General features: G+C 36.5%; 2 protein-coding genes across 4 annotated transcripts; one reads left to right on the forward strand and one right to left on the reverse strand.

Annotated features, from left to right (window-relative positions):
* Positions 1 to 1,480: 1,480 nt before the first annotated feature.
* LOC104883005 (hypothetical protein) lies at positions 1,481 to 10,355 on the forward strand. The gene is made up of 4 exons (XM_010667445.4): positions 1,481 to 2,542; positions 6,462 to 6,617; positions 8,935 to 9,146; positions 9,652 to 10,355. Exons 1-4 carry the CDS (start codon positions 1,766 to 1,768, stop codon positions 9,842 to 9,844), a joined length of 1,338 nt encoding a protein of 445 aa, XP_010665747.1. The 5' UTR covers positions 1,481 to 1,765; the 3' UTR covers positions 9,845 to 10,355.
* A 2,439-nt stretch (positions 10,356 to 12,794) lies between these two features.
* LOC104883006 (tropinone reductase-like 3) lies at positions 12,795 to 16,414 on the reverse strand. Of its 3 annotated transcripts, none has more exons than XM_010667446.3 (7): positions 16,316 to 16,414; positions 15,382 to 15,528; positions 14,483 to 14,599; positions 14,162 to 14,296; positions 13,750 to 13,875; positions 13,428 to 13,529; positions 12,795 to 13,153 (listed from the first exon to the last, which is right to left on the reverse strand). In XM_010667446.3, the coding sequence occupies exons 2-7, from the start codon at positions 15,511 to 15,513 to the stop codon at positions 13,004 to 13,006; spliced, it is 762 nt and encodes a 253-aa protein (XP_010665748.1). In that variant the 5' UTR covers positions 15,514 to 15,528; positions 16,316 to 16,414; the 3' UTR covers positions 12,795 to 13,003. The 3 variants fall into 3 exon arrangements, with proteins under 3 accessions (XP_010665748.1, XP_057247304.1, XP_019102797.1); XM_057391321.1 differs by having other exon boundaries at positions 13,750 to 13,871; positions 14,158 to 14,296; XM_019247252.3 differs by having other exon boundaries at positions 15,382 to 15,541; positions 16,316 to 16,374.
* Between the last annotated feature and the right edge of the window lie 78 nt (positions 16,415 to 16,492).

Consider the following 16,492-nt stretch of genomic DNA (forward strand, 5'->3'; position numbering starts at 1 on the left):
CTAGTTTCCAAATCTGTTGAAATTACTCGATTCTAAGAATCACATCAAAAGTTATGATCAGAAGAGTAGACGTGACTCTTTTTCACATTTCTTCTAATGATTTTCTGCTTCGTTTTTGCTCAAACTCGTACTATGACATATCCATACTATCCTTATGCATTGTAACTCCTTTCCAAGTGCTCCTAATCCTCAAGTTTAGCTAATCATAATCCAAATACGTTCTCAATGCCTGAAATCATCAAAACAAGAAAACATACCGAATAGAAGTACAAAAGCATAACTTAAGAATATAATGCAATAATGAATCTAAATATGAAACTAAATGCTCTAAAATGCAACATAAATGCATCTAAAAACTATAAATAAAAGCGACTTATCAGTCAACTCGACCCGGGTTTGCAGGCAAGGCTCCTTGGGAGTAGGGGAATGGTAAGGAAAAATCCCGACCCCAAAGTGCTTCTAGTTAGGTTTGATCCCACAACCTCAAGGTTGTGAGATACAAACCAAACCACTAGACTAAATACTACTTGGTCCACCCTTCATTTGTTTGGTACCAAAGCATTACATGTCGCCCGGTGTGATTACACTTTATGTGTTGATGTGGCGTTGCTTTGTCTCCAACATGACCTTCATACTTTATATGCTAACATAACATTCATATGATAACATGAGCCCAAGTCATGTTTGTAGCTGAGACCTCATATGCAAAAATAATCTTAAATGTATAGTATATCCGAGTGTATGATACTGGCTTAGCATTTTGACCAATTTATTTACGATCCATCAAATCACGTTTTATTTTTGTTATAATCTTAGTATTACTTATTTACATCTACATCCATTTATATCTTTTTCCAAATTACAACTTTTCCAATAATTTATATTATTTTGAAATTTAGATGGAGCATTTTTAATTCAAAAGGCATTACATTTCACTCATAATGTCCAAAAGGAACATTAAATCAGTTTTGTACCTATCCTTTTCATCTATTTAAAAAATCCAGCTTATTTTTTGTGCGACACGTCACGCCCTCAAATAACAACACGACATTATGAATTTGCCTTGTAAGAGACCGCATACTTTTAAATTAAAATTAGGCAATGGCGAGCCTAATATTAAAAAGAGAATTAGCCCAACAGTGACTAGATTAATTTCTTTATGTGACTAGTTTAATTCATTTAGTTATTAGGTCTACTTTTATATTAAAATTAGACCATCTCTTTTAATATTTTTTACGATATTATAAGTAATCTAATAATTCCCATACATACACTCTCTCAATAAACCTATTTACATCTGTTAGTAACACATACTATATTATATTATATTATATTAGCTAAAAATGTTTATAAAACACAAATCTAAAATACAAAGATAAAAATGAGGAAAAAGAAACTTCGTAGTAGAATCCCACCCACCAAAAGGAGGGTCCCATTACCATATTTTGCTTTCATCGTCCCAAAAACACCCCCCCAGGCCCTAAGTAGACCACACTGCAAATGCAAACACATTCACACACACACTCTCACTCCAACTCACACCATACATCCATCTCTATCACCGACTCCCAACTCCTTTTTTGTAATTTTACTTCTATCTCCCACCCTCAGCCCTCAACAACATCAACAACAAAAAAAAAAGCACTCTTCTTTCTTCTCCTTTCCTCACCTCACCCACCCTCATCACTCTCACTTCTTTCCACTTCCCACCATTTTCATTCACCTCTCATTTTCTCTCTCCTAGTCTCCTCTTTCTTTCTAATTCATGGGAAGTCGTACCCAATCTCACAAGCTCAGCAATGGGCTCTACGTTTCGGGCCGGCCCGATTCCCAACCCAAAGAACGCCCACCAACAATGGCTGCTCGTGCCGTACCCTACACTGGTGGCGACATCAAGAAATCCGGCGAACTCGGCAAGATGTTCGACCTCACCACCACCACTACAAACACCACCGCTACTTCCTCCTCTTCACTTTCTCTCTCCTCTCCTAGACCCCCACCTTCTCGGGCCTCCTCACAGCCCAACTCCGGATCGGCCCGATCCGGGCCCAACTCGGGCCAGCTCCCACCCCGCCTCAGCAACTCCGGCTCCTTCACCAAGAAATCATCCGGCCCACTCTCACTCCCTCCCACCGGGCTCATCACTTCGGGCCCAATCCGAAAGTCGGGCCAGCTGGACGGGGTGGGCCAAATGGGTGGGCTGGCCCAGACGGGTGGTGGTGGGTCGGGGAAGATGGTTTATGGGTCGGCTGTTACGAACTTGGGGAGTGAAGGGGTGAAGTATGGGTTGAGGGTTTCAAGGGCGGCAATGTGGGTGTTTGGGATTGTTGTGTTGATGGCTTTGCTTGTTGGGGTTTTTCTAATGGTTGCCGTGAAGAAACCATTGATATTAGTCGTTGTCGTGGCGGTTTTGGTGCCGGCTTTCGTGGGATTAGGGTGGAATTATGCTTGGGGGAGGAGGGCAATTCTTGGGTTTGTTAAAAGCTTTCCTGATGCTGAGCTTAGAGGTGCTGTGGATGGACAGTTTGTCAAGGTTACTGGGGTAATTAATTTAACTTACACTTCTTTTCATATGCTATTTTTGATCATATATTGTTTGATTATGACATGAGTATTTTGGTTTTTTTGGTCATGTTGTCAATTTTTTATAATGTCATTAGCTTTGACTTGGTTAGTGTTGAATTCTATAGTTTGGTAGTTAGGTGTATTACAGTATCAGTCATTTCGTAGATAGACTTTGGACTAGTAGTAGTTAAGTAGTAAAAGGTGTTGAAAAAATTGTATGCTTTACTGGTAATCATGTTGGTGGTCAGTCCATTGATTCCAATTTTGGTCAGTTTATTGATTGGATTAGTAAGTTGTAAAAGATGGGATTAACCACTCCCTAAGGAAAGGAAAAAGGAATCTGGATTGTGGGATTGAGCTATATCAGCGAGCTATATTTGGCGTAAGTGGATAATTTGAAGGTTGTTGGATTCATGCTCCTTGAGCTATCTGGGGAAGCTTATCAGTATTACCTAGTTTGTGGTATGAGAAACGTAATTCGCTGGCTGGTTTTGTTAAAATAGACAAAAGTATACCAGTTGTATATAAAATTCCCAATTTTTGACCGCAGTTTGCAGAAGTTTTATGAATTAGGTGTAGGTGTGCTATTTAGACGTATTATTTTGCTTTGCACCTGGTGTTGCAGTATCTTCAATGTGTGCTTGTGCACATGGTAATTTGGGCTGGTCTAATACCGTGAATATGCACTTGCAAGTTGCAAGAATGGTTTTGAGGTGGCTGGGTCTATCCATGTGCTTACTGAAGTTGTTGCTAAGCAAAGTGGAGCAGGCCACTTGTAAATAAAACATGAATCTTGTGAATGAGGGGAGAGACTGATAGTTTCTTCTTCTTTGGTTAAAGGCAAGAAAATACTTTGTTGGTTTCTTTTAGTTATTATTAAAGCAAGTAACATGTGTTTGGCTCTAACCACTATCATCATGAGCTTAGTGTAAGTTGGGTAGCTTTATTCTGATAGATTTAGGTGCATTGGAGTTGTGTTAACTAAGTAGGACTTCAAGACTGGGAATCAACTATAACCAAGATAAATAAGTTTTAAGAATTAGGATATGGTAGACTAAGAAGTACTTGTTACTTGATGGAGTAAATGACAATCAAGAGGGAACCAAGTGAGCACTATGAGATAAATCGTCTGTCTTGAGATTGGAAGGAGGTGGGAGCACTCTCGAGTCTTTATCCTTGAATTCGTGAAATAAAATCCCTTTTTTTCAACTCCCCTCCTCCCTCTTCAGATGCAAGAATATCGACATAGATTGATAGATTACATTTATTAGGAAAAAATTAACACGAAAGGGATTAACATTTATACAAATCGAAATTCTCCAAAAATTCTTGGGTTTTGTATATTCTGTCTAGTTCAACAGGTGAGATTTCCTCTGTACTCTAAGGGAATGGGCTGTCTCACATCACATGCTTGAATATGTCTGACTTTTACGCGGATCACCGGTGTCTCGATTTTGCTTTGTCTTGGTAATGAGACGAGGGGCATTTGGCTTGGACATTTGCTTTCAATTATTCGACTACTTAGATAGATTAAGCATGATAAGGAGAATAAAAGCTACTTAATTTCTCACTTACAACAACCATCATTCCTTATAAGTTATAGCTAACCCATTTGGATCTTTTGAAGAAATCAGAAGAAGAAAGAGGAAACTTTCTAAATCTTCACCGTGGCCTTTTTAGCTCAGTCTTGTATATAACATGGTCCTTAAATCGTCTTTCTATAGAAGTCTCAGAGAAAACATTTTACAGGGACTCTGAAAATGGTAAATATCTTGCTGGCTATCTATAAGCTGTAAAGGAAAGAAAGAACGTACCCCACCTAACAACTAAGCTTATTTTGATTTGTCTGACAAAAACTAAGGGAAATACTTGCTTTACTTTGCTTGCGATTTGCTGAGTTGGCATCTGACTAAGCTTGCTTAGAATAATCAAAATACCACCTTAAGTTGGAGGGTGCCAAAAAGACGCTCTGCCAAATTGGTCAAATGGACACTCAGGCCGAGGTAAAGCTTTCACTAAGAGATCTGCTGCTCTGGAGCTATTACATGACCAGGAGTCCAGGAACAATAAGATTGCTTTAACTTTTATCCCTTACATAGTAGTGGCACTCGAGCTCTATGTGCTTGATCTTGTAGTGAAAAATCGGGTTCCTTGCAATACACGATGCATTTAAGTGGAATAGGAGTGATCGATGGAAACATGAGTTCTTGAAATAGTCGAAAAAGCTGTATCAATTCACTGGCGAGGCCTTGTCAAGTATTAATTGCTATATAGTTGAAATATGATCCAGAGCAAGACAACTCTTCTGTAATTGCTTCGTTACGTAGTGGCAATTGAACTCCATGTCTGGTCCTGTCATCAAGAGCGGGACTTTTGCAATATGGATTGTATTTGAGTGGAACGGGATTGACTGACAGAACAGTTAACTTATGTAGTGGTCTGAAAAGCCATGCCAATTTATGGGTGGCCCTTGGTTTAGGCCTGTCTTCGACTTACAGCTAAAGACAGAGGTATAGTTTGTATATTGTATTTTAGGTCTACAAGATATAGGACTTTGCTGCATATAGGATATCGAAGTCACTGGTTAATCTTAATTAATGAAGGTTAGCATAGGACTGTCCCCTGTCCTTATGGTTGACTATTTCTTGCTGTTTATGTCAAACATAATATTTTTTTAATATTTTCTGATGTAGAATATAGTCAAACCCTTTGCTCATGGTAATATTGTAGTGTTGTACTCATACGGTCATACACTCATACCATCTCACATAGTCACATCATCCTCTAGGAAGTATTTCATATTGACACAATTGCTTTGTGATGGAGGGTTTTTTGATGCACAATGGGAGCAGTGATAATTAGTGAATTAAGCAGCTTAGTTAATGTGTTAACAGTGCATTACTGTAGTTACATTATATCAGTTGTGAGCCTCCAGTTTTACTTAGGAGAGAAGTATCCTGAGCCCAGAATTGATTTGCTGCTAAAAGTTTCATTATGATCAATGTGATGCTATTATTACTAAAGTGGATGGACATGGGAAATGTAATATTCAGTATATTCAGTGATCCTACCATCTTTGAATCTGTTAGTAACATGGAAGTGAATATTTTATTTGATTTCGAGTAAACTAGACAGTTCTTCTTTGTTTCTAAAACTGCTAGAATACCGAAAATCATGATGAGCAAAAGAAAGGATAATCCTTTACTCACTTGCCAGTTGCCACAACCACCATCTGGTGCTGAACTGCTGATCCTGCTGTAATTGAGGTCTGGAAGGATCCAGTTATAGGCAAATCTTCTTTTCAACTAATCAGGGCGATCTCTGACCTTTCTCCATATATTTACCACATGTAATGAATGTCATCCATATAAAGCTGCCACATGTAACTTGTGATTATCTCTCAATATATTCATCCCTCGTTTCCTGCTATTCATGTGTATCTCAAATTTATTTTGCGATTTTCTCTTCCAAAAGTACCTGAATCCTTTCATCTTTAGTGTATCTTTTACTATAAGAATATCATCCTCTCTCCGGAAGTTTTAGACAAGATGAAACAGTGCGATTGCCTGTGATCCTTGATGAAAAAGCATGTAAATGAATGTGATCATTGTAGTAACACATCTTCAGCTGTAACCCTCTACTCACACTTTCGTACGAGAAGAATTTGAAATCTATGTGTTCATTGGGTATTTGCAATTGTAAAGTTTCATTATTATCAACATGATGTTAATATTATTGAAGTGAACTGACCAAACAACCTACATGTACTTACTTCGGTAGTCAGACTCTACTAAGCATATCATATTTGAATATATTGTTTAATAAGTGGCATTCTTCTACTGTTACATGTGTATGCTTCATTAGCTGAAGTAAAGGTTTTTTTTGTGTGGATGCAGGTTGTTACTTGTGGCAGTATACCTCTTGAATCGTCATTTCAGAGGGTACCAAGGTGTGTGTATGTCTCAACAGAGTTGTACGAATACAAAGGATGGGGCGGCAAATCTGCTAATACCAAACATCGTTGCTTATCATGGGGATGCAGGCATGCAGAGGTTGGTTAACTCCATTCTTTCTTTTGGCAGTTGCACTTTTTGTGAAACTTTTTTGCTTAAGAGTCAATAAGATCCAAAGTCGTGTTGACCCTATTGCAGTTGAATAGCTGATTAGTTGTGTCGTATAGCTGGTGATGATGACTGGTTATAGGGAGATTATAGGCGTAATTCTCTTGTTTTGGGCTTTTAGTTAATTGGTTGGGAAGAAAAGCATCAGAAATTTTTATTATTGACGATGTCTTCTTTTCCCTCAATTTTTTAGGAGCATGTTTCTGTCAGTTAACCATTACCATCAGTACTGTTATCGTTAGAATCTTACACCCTTCCCTCTTCATTTATGAAAATTGAATAACTGCAGAGTTGAATTACCCTTCAATTGTGGGACCCAGGTATCTTCGTTTTAGAAATAAATAGGATCAATTTACCTAACTTGCAGTAGCTTGTAAAATCTAAGAGAAAATGAACAACAACGCTCAAGCTGTAAGCAGCATATAGGATGTCTTCATTGTAGGAATAAGTAGGATTAAGGTACTGAACTTGCAGTAGCTTTTAACTACTTAGAGAAAATTAACAACCATGCTCAAGCTGTAAGCACCATCAGAGAGGGAGCTAGGTTATTTTTGAATGAACTACCAACGTTGAGAGCTAAGACAGTGAAAGCCAAATGTAATTTATTGGATGAGAGAAATGAAATAGAGAAGATAAAGTCACTGAAGATGAGTAGAGAAGAATGAGAGCAGGGTTATCTGTTGTGTTTCTGTAGATATGTAAGTCCAAATATTGAAGGTATTTGAATGAATTACCAACGTTGAGAGCTAAGACAGTGAAAGCCAAATGTAATGTATTGGATGAGAGAAATGAAATAGAGAAGATAAAGTCACTGAAGAAGATGAGTAGAATGAGAGCAGGGTTATCTGTTGTGTTTCTGTAGATATGTAAGTCCAAATATTGAAGGTATTCGAGTGGCCAAGATTTCTAGCAAATTAAAATGACAGTTACAATTTTTTGGATACCCAATTTTGCTCTCTACTTCCCTTTTGAGAGACATTACTTTTTCACAGCATTGTCATGGTAACTACTACTTCCACCTCCCACTTTCCCACCTTTTGCCAACTGAATTATGCTGCTTTTCCTTTTGTACCATTATTACCACATCTGGCATATGTCAGCATGATGGGCCAGGCCTAGCCTGGTCAATTGCACCAATAGCCTATCAAGTATCAAATTGTCTTCAATAGGAACTGTCTTGCTGTCCGCCTGCGCCAATAAACAGGCAACAACATAGTGCTGGCTACAGAAAAACAATCCATTACTTCTAATTGACTAAATGTATGCTCACCAAGATCTCATCCTGTGCGTTTGATTTTTAAGGTATGGGTTTCTTATCCATGAAACTTGTAACTTGTGTGTGGTTGATATAAGTTCAATCCCCAAACTCATACCTAAATCCCATTGTTATCTGATTCCTATATTCACCTAAACTGGTAAATCGGCCCCTCCCATGCGTTTGGCTGAAACCCATACCTCCTAACGAGAGACAAGAGAAGGAGTTTGCTAGTTCTGCTCACTGCTGCCAAGTGCCATCACAACAACCCGTCATCAACGGATAATCACACATTCAGACCATTACCAGAATAATGTCGTTAACATTTACAATTTACTGGCAGCTACGTATGAAGACCAATCCTACAAATAGAGCAAAGAGATACATATGCAAGTCTTTAGGTTTTATCACATCTTTATGCAGTAGCCTCTGTCAAATTGTATCGCAATTATTAATTTTACCAGATCCAGTTAGATACTATATCTATGAACGATCACCATACTATGCTCTATGAAAAATTAAGCAAGCATACAAAGTTTTACTTGCTATCACAGAACAGAAAGAAGGGGGACGGAGCAATAGAGGAGAGATCCCAAAGGGGTGAGAGGGGAGAAATCCAACCCAGGGAGAAGGGAGGGAAAGGAGATGAGAGCGTGAGGCTGATGAGGACGGGTTAATATTTTATATTTCGGTAACCAGCATTGGCTTTTTGGTAGAGGTTTGGCATCAAATATGATACGTGAAATCCAAGTTTTGAAACAAATACCCTTTCAGTATTGGATCTTGCTGAGTTTCATCGTCAACTTGTCTTTCTGCAGTGTCTGTATTAGATGGATAGAATTGTATTGCTTACTAGTGTGTCGTTTGTGTGATTTAATCTGCAATTGCGAATAGTTATATTAATGTTAAAGGTGTTCGTTCATCTATCCATCTGCTTTTGTAATCATGAATTTGATATTTGGTGTATCTGAGTCATCTGAACTGTACTGGCAGAAACATGTAGCTGATTTTTACGTATCAGATTTCCATTCTGGATTAAGAGCCCTGGTTAAAACTGGCTATGGAGCAAAGGCGGCACCTTTAGTGGAACCTGTAACTGTTGTTGACATAACTAAAGAAAAACGAGACTTGTCCCCAAACTTCTTGCAGTGGCTAGCTGACCGAAGCCTTTCCAGTGATGAACGCGTAATGCGCCTAAAAGAAGGGTAATATTCCTCTGCCTAGCATTACTTCTTTAAGGTTTTAAACTCCATGTGCCAAAGCAAATTTCCTTTAAAATAAGCATCATTTGGAAAATTGGTGACTGAGTCAGGCCGTATGTTTGTGGCTCCTTCGGGGACAAAATATTGAAAGTGTGACTCTGTTCAAAACTGTTCAGGGCCAATGCTGGGCTTTTTACTCCCAGCCTCCCCTGGTTGGGATGGGCTAAATTGTCCCACTGGCAAGTTCTAGGGAAGGATTTTTTTTTTTTTTGGGGGTGGGGGGTTGGGGGTTGGGGTGGTCATACTAAATACTAATGTGCGATCCTTTGGTAGTCATACCAACTATGAGTCTATGACCATGGAAATTGTTGATGTTCATAACGATATGGGACCGACTTAAACACTGAAATCAATCTCATTTCATTTCCAATGTTTATAGTTAGTATGGCCGCATAACAATTTTCCGAACCTAATGTCACTCGTTACACACTCCTGTTCAATTGTTCAGGTATATTAAAGAAGGTAGCACTGTCAGTGTAATGGGCATTGTTCGACGCCATGAAAACATCCTCATGATTGTACCACCTACGGATCCCATCTCTACAAGCTGTCAATGGTTACGGTGTCTCCTCCCAATGTATGTCGAAGGCTTGATATTGCATTGTGAGGATAATCAAAATTCTGAAGTGATTCCGGTCTAATTTTTGTTTAAGTTTTTTTCTTCTTCGAGTGGATTCCACGCGTACATATCTGGCATGCAAAACTACCAAAAAAAAGGCACGGTACGCTGCCTGCTCATCCCTCTTTGTCCATATCTTTTCTGCTCTCAAGTGTATGTAAATCGGCGTGAAGGAGACACATAACGGGATCAAGAGAGGATGCAGGTGTGTGTAATAAGTAAGGATTTACTTTATCGTGTTCTTGTAAACATTCCGTGTTTAATCGGGTCAAGCAAATAGAGGGAATGGAAGTTTCCCCATCAATACTATGAGAAAAGGAAGCTCAGGATTTTCCTGGTGAGCCACAGTATATTCTAAATCTTTAGCTTTGTTTGGTGTACATAAGCTACAACGATCTGAAGAGCCCCATTTTCTTCTTTTTCTCTTTTTGCATTTTTGTTTGGTAAGCAATTTGTTTCAAGGAAATTAGAGCACTTCAACACTAGTGTTTTATGTATTGATTATATATAATAATTAAAGATTAATCATGTAAGCATATAGTGTATGTTGTGTTCTGTGTTGTTTCAAGCTGAGTTTTGGTGATTAGATGCATAATTTTGACATGAGTTGGAACTCATTACACTCAAGTTTTCACCTCATCACATCTAGATTAAACCCAAACGATGAGATCAAATTTATTACACCATTTGAGGGGAAACTCAATATAGAACACCTTCGAAGATGCAACTCATGACGTATGTTTCACCGTCTTCAACCATGTTAACCCCTTCTGACTGGCATATGCCAAAAACGGACCCTTTTGTATACTTATAGCACACCGTTGAGCTTGAAGTTATTGCTTTTGGCAAACACCTCAACACCATATGGTAGTGTCGTCTGATTTGCTTAACTTGGCAAATTCCGTTCTGAAAAAAAGACAAACTGGTATATGCTTGTGGATTGTGGTATAATTGTGGGGGTTAGGCAATCAGAACTAGATGGTGAATTAGGTAATCGTCCCCAATTTTCCATCAACTCAACCCAACTCACCTCATCTCACCTCTTCTTTCACACTTCCATACTTTTCATTGTACACTTGCAAGTATAATTAATATCTCTAACTACTATTTCCTCTGTTATTTCATTGCACTATTTTTCATTTTAGGGTGTTTTCTTTTGATTGCAGCATTTTTATTTTTGGCGAAATTTCTAAGGCTATTTTACCTTTTTTTTTTTCTTCATTTCAACTACCAATTAACCTAATTAATTGACAAACAAGTGAGCAAAAAGGTCTAATTTTCTTCTCTCTTTTGTTTTCTTAAGCTTGTCCAAAAGCTAAATGGTGTAATTTTTTTAAAAAAGAGGAAGTGTTATATAAAAATTAAAATATTAAATATTTTAAGAAAGCATATTTAAATATATTTAACAATATTCTATGCATGGGCGAAACTACAAGGGTTTGGCACGAGACTAACCCTCGTAGCTCATCTTCACGGCCCATATTTTTTTAATATGGCCCTCGTAGTTTTTAGAATATATATATACTATTTATTAACCATTAATAACACAACTACTGCCTTAGTGGTAGAAACACATAACAAAACATTTACAATTTAAAAGTAAATGATGCTATCTGTTCCGTCAAAACTCCTCCTAGAAGTTTCTGATTATACTATGTTTATCTCTCCATTATGCATATCGTATATTAGACCCTTCGTCTTCTTGACTTCTTCCTTTTGTTTTTAATTTTTTTTACCGAATTGTTTAAACCTTTCTTCATATCCTCCATTATTTATTCATCTTCTTGAATCTTGGCTCCGGTAACTTTTAAATCCTAGCTTAGCCCCTCCATATAATTATTTTTGTTATTTTAACTTTTGAAGCTGAAAATATTTGTACAAGTAACATTCTCACCCATAGGCAAAGCTATCATATGACCAACGGTAGCCTGAATGCTCCTCCTTGGACTTTTTTTTTAAAAGTTCGGTGTACATACATGGCGATAATATATTTAAGGAAAAGTTTCAAAAAATTACCTTTTATAACCAATTTTTTTCAAAAAACTACCTTTTAAAAATTTTCTTTCAAAAAACTACCTTATATAACAAATTCCTTTCAAGATACTACCATTTGACGTTTATATTTAATACTAATCAATAAATAAAAGTCGTCGTAACTATTATTGTCGATGGGCTAGCGAGAAAAGAAGAGAGAAACGAGAGGGGAAGAAAGAAAAACAATTATCAATTATTAGTGATTAAACCCCATTTATGATGGTAATATATTGAAACAAATTTGTTAGATAAGGTAGTTTTTTGAAAGAAAAATTTTAAAAGGTAGTTTTTTGAAAATTTTTGATTATAAAAGGTAGTTTTCTGAAATTTTCCCTATATTTAAAGATGTCTGGATGTATGAAGATTATCCTAAGTCTCATATAGGACTGTCTTATCATGATTTATGGTAAGATGTAAGTAACTTGCTATCCTAAAAGGGTCACTTATGTTACAAGTGACCCCTTTAATATACGAGGTGACCCATTATCTAAAAGTGACCCTTTTAACTTACAAAGTGACCTTTTTAGTGAACAAAATGAAGCAAACTCAAACAAATATTATAACAAAACGATCTTACACAAGACTTACTATAAAGATTATTAATTAGTGCCTCAATTTTTCTAGCATCGCCTCAATAATAAATCTCACTCTACTAATAGTCGCCATCATTGTGACAACCCCGTGAATGGAAGGATGATAAGAATCTTTACGTGCTTTATCAGCTGTTAGCATCGTCCGCTAACATCATCGTTTTTTCAATAAATTAGTAAATTACTTGTACCTTTGTGTTGTGATCACTCGAATATAGAACATAGGATGTATAAGCTGTCAAGCCCAACGCTCACTCGAATTCTTAGAGAACTAATACTTAGCGCCAATCTATGAAAATCAGGACATATCGAGACAATAATACACGATTGTTTTTATGCATTTGCTAATTGCGAATCAAGTCCTTTATTTGGTCCATTATGTTACATTACATTACATGCTTATATACAACTAACAAGACATCAAATCCACACACACACAGTTACAAAATCAGACAATACTTGCTACATCTCAAAATAGTAAAGGGGACATCTAATACATTGGACTGAAAAGGACTAAATAGAGAATAATAATGAGGAAGCTGGGTGGAGGTGGTAGCTTAAAGTCGAGCGTTCATCCCTCCAGAAACAACCAGGGTTTCACCAGTTATGTAAGAGGCCTCATCCGAGGCTAAAAAGGCTGTGGCGTTCGCGATATCTTCTGTAGTCCCAAATCGTTTGAGTAGAGTTGCCTCCTCAAAGATATGCCTCTACAGTGTCAAAAGAAACATTAAACCAAATTATATTATGCTTTAGTAATTTGAAGAGCTCTAATATTTTTTAAAGGTAAGATGAAATCCTCTGGCTGCCCTCGCTCCCTAGAGGCCCATTACAAGCCAAACACCCCACAACCCCCTCCCTTCTGTTAAATCCCAAACAAATGCTTACTAGAGAAGATGAGAAAGCTCACTACTTGAACCAACCCCAATTCCTTAAAGAAATGTAATTGCTAAGTATTGTTGAAGGATAGTACAATGTACTTACAATTGGGTCGGACCTTGTGATGATTCCTGAGAAGTGGGTAGGTATATAGCCAGGAGCAACACAGTTTACGCGAGTTTTTGGTGCCATTTCTGTTGCTAATGCCTAACACATGAACACAAGAGAGTGTAAGCCAAATTACTCTGATCTTAGTATCATTACATTATGACTAGCCATCACTAGAACAACAATACTATTTGTCTCGTGCTACTTGCGTTGGTCATTAGAGCGCGATGCTACTCAAGATCCAAAGGTCTTGATTCACATTGCCATAAATTTAGTAGAAAACTGAAACTGGGACTGAATGGATAACGAAATGATGTACCTTAGTGAGACCATGAAGGGCAGTTTTGGTGACTCCATACATAGTCATCAAAGGCATAGGCTGATAAGCAGTAATTGAGGATATGAATATAATGGCAGAACCTATTGTTAAATGGGGTGCAGCTTCCTGTAAAAGAAAAATAAATCATTGGTATCCATGACATTGAGAATTTTGCACAGAATATAACAATTTATGGCATTTTTAAGAAAATGACTACAAATTACAATTTCATGAAAAGCGATACTTTCTAGTACATATATATCTAAAAATTCTTTCTGTTGCCCAAAATGCTTTTAGTGCTAGTCTAGTCCAAGAAATGATCGTCAAAGTTTATAAAGTTTGACCTTAAAAGTCGACAGATCAAAGACAATCTTGTTAAGGCGATACGAGTAACGAGTGTTTTGGAACTTGCCTGGAGAAGAAGTACAGGAGCCTTGACATTAACCTCCCATAACTTGTCAAGGGCAGATTCTTGGGTGTTCAAGATTGTGTCAGGAGTTGGGTTAACAGCTGCATTTGATACAATCACATCTATTTTTCCATATTCCTGTAATCATAATCAAGATTTTAACTGTTGCACCCATATTATTAACCATATTATCATCGATCAAATTGGTCATATACTCATATAATCTCACATAAATCAAACAGGCCGCAGTAACAAGACTACCAAATTTCAAAAAAAATCAAACAAACCTCTTACATACTCTGTTCTATCAAATTAAAATATAACCTGAATAGTTTGTTCTATCAAATTTTTCCTTTGTTCTTCATTGGAGACATGACAAACAACACCCAACACATTGATTCCTTTACTCTTTAGCTTCTCTACTGCGTCATCCACATTTTTCTGCAATCAATAAAACAAAATCAGCAATCTGATTATCTGTTTCGTTTTCGCGAAATCAAAATCTGCAGCAATAGATATAATAATACTTCCGTCTAGAATTAGTCCTATTTTCTTTAGCTAAAAAATCATTACCATTTTAGTCATTAAAAACATTGTTTCTTAAGTAATAGTACCTTTTTATCAGTCAAAATTAGTAATTACATTTCAACTATGAAAAACAACACAGAATGTACAAGTTATACAATCATCTTTAATTAGTAAATCAATAAAAACAATGAATCAACTGAAGATCAGGTGAAGAGAAGAGACACCTAATTGTGAAATTATCTTTTTTCAAAATTGAACTAGTGTAAGAATAATATGACCGTTAACCTTTGGTGTTGCAAAGATCCTCTAGAGTTTTAAAATAACTCTACACGGTGGAATTCGTTAAATATAAGTCGTTGATTAAGAAATCAAAGACTTGTATTTTCTCTCCCAACACTCTATATATAGGGTTTTCTAACCTATATCACACAAGGCATATGAGGACCATCAAAATTTCTATACAAAAATATAATTATACAAACAATTTTCATTTCAAAATATAATAACTAATAGAAGCATGATTATCTCTATCTTCAATGTATTTTCTTATTTTTATTATCCCCATATATATTTTGTATTATATTCGTTTTGACGAAATCTTGAAATTCTTAACCTACGTCTTGTGACATAGGTTATTACATACGATTTACATGATATTACAAAATTACCCTTTAAGTATCCACTAAGGCACTAACCTGCTTGCGAGAAGAGATGACAACAGAGGCTCCTTCTATCCCAAGTCGTTCAGCAATGCAAAAGCCAATACCTTGAGTTGATGCAGTGATCACAGCTATCTTTCCTGTGTATCTCTTTCTAATCTTTTCCATCTTTACTTGAAATAACTGATAAGTGGGACTATTTTCAGACTTCAGTTGTTTCTTATTCATTACTAAAAGGAGTGATACTTATGGCCACCGCCACTAGTCGTAGCAAAGCAATTTATAGTCGATTGTGAAGTGCAATGTTCTGGATTCGTGTCTTGAAACACAGATTTTTTATGGTTTAATGTCTCATTTAATTCTGTGGAGGAGGGAAGAGTATATGTAACAACATTACATTTGTTGGTCTTGAATTTTAGATGTATATATAAATAGGAAGTCTAAAAATTTATGAAACAAATTAATTTGCTAAAAGTTTTGTTTCTCAACTAATTTGCTGATAGTATACCCATACGACTTACTAGCATACCACTATATTGACACTCAATTAGCTAAAAGTTCTGTTTTTCAATTAGCCACAATCGCTCTATTTTTAAAAGGTAGAAGAAATCCTCTAAGTTGCCTTCGCACAAGAGATTCACCTATAGACCTATTGTCACTATCTTTTTGGGTTTTTATACTGTGAAAAAGGAAAAGATATATGGTACTAAAGATTGCATACAAAAAATTAAAAAAGAAAGTAGTAAGCAATAACTAAACGTTAATTACATAGATTGACACATGATTAATGATTATATCATGAATTTCTAAATTAAGATTATTTTTGCAAATATATCAAATGCTTATAAACAACTCAAAGAACTACATATATCAAAAACCGATTTTTTTTCAACAATCTCCAACGTTTACCTTGACTTGTTAAAATATAATAAATTTTGACACGAATTTAACAGAATAAGCGTTGGCTTACCTGAGTTGAACTTTAGAATTGTCTCTTATATTTTCCTTTGTGAGTCTCTTCTTCTTTTATTGTACTCTAATTAATAATCATATGATCATGTCAATTCACATTCCTCGTCCATGCTTTTTATACTAACACTAAAAGCGTTTGGCCTATGGGTCCCACCTTATTCCGTGCGCGCCCCAT

The sequence above is a fragment of the Beta vulgaris genome, chromosome 8, assembly GCF_026745355.1.
Source record: "Beta vulgaris subsp. vulgaris cultivar EL10 chromosome 8, EL10.2, whole genome shotgun sequence".
NCBI classification, from domain to species: domain Eukaryota; kingdom Viridiplantae; phylum Streptophyta; class Magnoliopsida; order Caryophyllales; family Amaranthaceae; genus Beta; species Beta vulgaris.